At 23.1% G+C, this 2214-nt stretch overlaps 1 protein-coding gene across 1 annotated transcript in view; it reads left to right on the top strand.

Annotated features, from left to right (window-relative positions):
* The window catches only part of Phum_PHUM543950 (uncharacterized protein), a gene marked incomplete at both ends in the record, with an annotated part of 2642 nt that extends 1082 nt beyond the window's left edge, over positions 1-1560 (top strand). The window contains 4 exons of the mRNA XM_002431674.1: positions 401-477; positions 598-874; positions 1075-1430; positions 1549-1560. Of these exons, the coding sequence (XP_002431719.1) occupies positions 401-477; positions 598-874; positions 1075-1430; positions 1549-1560 (722 nt within the window). The remainder of the gene's footprint in view (positions 1-400; positions 478-597; positions 875-1074; positions 1431-1548) is intronic.
* Positions 1561-2214: the final 654 nt, after the last annotated feature.

Below are 2214 nucleotides of genomic sequence, written 5' to 3'. Positions count from 1 at the left end.
TTTTTTTTTTTTTTTTTTTTTTTACTGCTTAAGACTTAATTTATTACCGAGTAAAAAGTAAATTTTTTTTATTATTTTTTTTGTTTGACTTTTCTGTCGAATTTAAATTTGTCGGCATTTTTTTTTGTTGTTAGTGTTGTCAAATAATAAATTAAAATAAGTAATAAAAATTAAAAAAAAAAAAAAAAAAAATTTAGAACAAAATGGCGGCGAATTTTTAAACATTTAAAAAAAAGAAAATTTTTTATCACGAACGTTTTTTTTTTTTTTATTCTTTTAATTTTTATTAATTTATTATTATTTTTTTATCAATGTTTGTTAACCTATTTATTTATTAATTTATTTGTTTGTTTTGTATCGTTTTATTAATTATTTATTTATTTATTTTTTGTTAATCCAGGTAAAGAAATAAAACAAACATCTCACGGAGAATTAAAAACTTTATTAAATTCATCTAAAAAAATTCAAAACAAAGAAGTAAGTCGAAAAATTTTACAAAATTATCACGTGATATATTTTTCGATTTGATAAATTTAATTTAAATTAAATTTAAATTAAATTTAAATTAAATTAAAATTTTTTTTTACGTCAAATCAGACAATTTTACAGAAAACAGGCGTACAAAGATATACGGAATTTCCATCATTAAGATATAGCGCGACCCCAAATCAAACGAGTTTTTCTTTAAGAAATTCCGGTCCCCTAAGATTAAGTTTCGGCACTGAAAATAATTATAGAAAAAGTAAATCGTGTGAAATTACATCGTCATCGAAAATATATAAAGATGACATTAAAAATGATTGTAACGGGGATGTTACACCTGTTCGAAGGGTTCATTTTGCCGAATTGCCACCCAAAAGTAATTCGGTCATCGGTAAGTTTTCATTTTTTTCCCTTAAAAAAAAAAAAAAATAATTTATATAAAAATAATTTAATAAAAAAAAAAAATTTTTTTTTGTTTAGATTTTAGTAAGTTAAAAGAAGATAAAGAAGAAAAAGAAAAAGAAAAAAAAGAGGAAACGGAAAACAATGTGAAAAAGAGAGAAGGAATAACTTACATCGATTGTAATTCAGTGTCAAGTTCACCACGATTCGCGCGTTACGGTCTTTCAACCTCCGCAAGTTTTCCATTTCCAATTAAAATTCACGGACTCAAATTGGAAAATAATCATGGCGGCGGTGAATCCGTTAAATGTTCAAATGTAATTGTTAATTCAAAACAAAATCAAACTACGAACGTTCGTTGTCATAGCGAAACGTTTAAAACTCGCCGATCAAACCTGAATCAAATCAATCATACAACGCAATTACCGGAAATATTGAGAGCGGCTAAAGATGGCAACGACGATGAAGTTACGGAAATTCTTAGAAAGGCATCCATTTTTGGTATACCATCGGATGAACTTAATGCCGTCGACGGAAGCGGAAGGGTGAGTTTTTTTTTTTTTTTTCATTTTTTTTTCCTTCTTTTTTTTTTTTTTTTTTCTTTCAATATCGCAAACACTCATCGCGTAAATTAAAACTAAATCTCATAATGATTAAATTTAGAGTGTGAAATAATAGTTTATTTACTCTATGTAAATTTAAAGTACTTTTACAAACACCTTTTATAGCGTAATTTCGCAGAACGGAAAACAAATTTATAAACAATGAGTTTTTTTACTCCCCACTTACAACCATCTTGTTTTTTGAAAAAAAAAAAAACTTTTCTTTTACATCTAAATTTTTTTCCCCCCTCCCCCCAATTAAATTAAAGGTTTTTCTTTCATTTATTATTTATTAAGGTTATTATTTCATTTCTTAATAAAATGAAATTTTGTTTTTTAATGAAAAAAAATGAGTTATTATTATTATTATTTTATTTAATTTTTTTTTTAAATGAAAAATTGAAAAGGAAAAAAAAAACAAAATTTTAATGCCATTTTATTTTTCAAAAGGAAAATTTTTTTATTTTTTTATATTCGAATCGTAAACAATTAATAATAATAATAATAATAAGCGAATAAAAAATATAATAATAATAATAATAATAATCAACACGAGGAAAAATCAAACGTTGAATGAGGGGAAAAAAATTTAAAAAAAAAAAAAATACGTTTAATACTCGTTTTAATTTTTTTTTTTTTTTTTTTAAAGCTTAAAAATTTTTTTTTAAAAAAATTGTATTTACACATGATTAATTTTAAAAATACAAAAAAAAAAAAGAAAAAAAAG

The sequence above is a fragment of the Pediculus humanus genome, genomic scaffold (assembly GCF_000006295.1).
Source record: "Pediculus humanus corporis 1103172108290 genomic scaffold, whole genome shotgun sequence".
Lineage (NCBI taxonomy): Eukaryota > Metazoa > Arthropoda > Insecta > Psocodea > Pediculidae > Pediculus > Pediculus humanus.
Note: the sequence above shows the minus strand (reverse complement) of the source record. Positions and strands in the feature narration are given on the sequence as shown.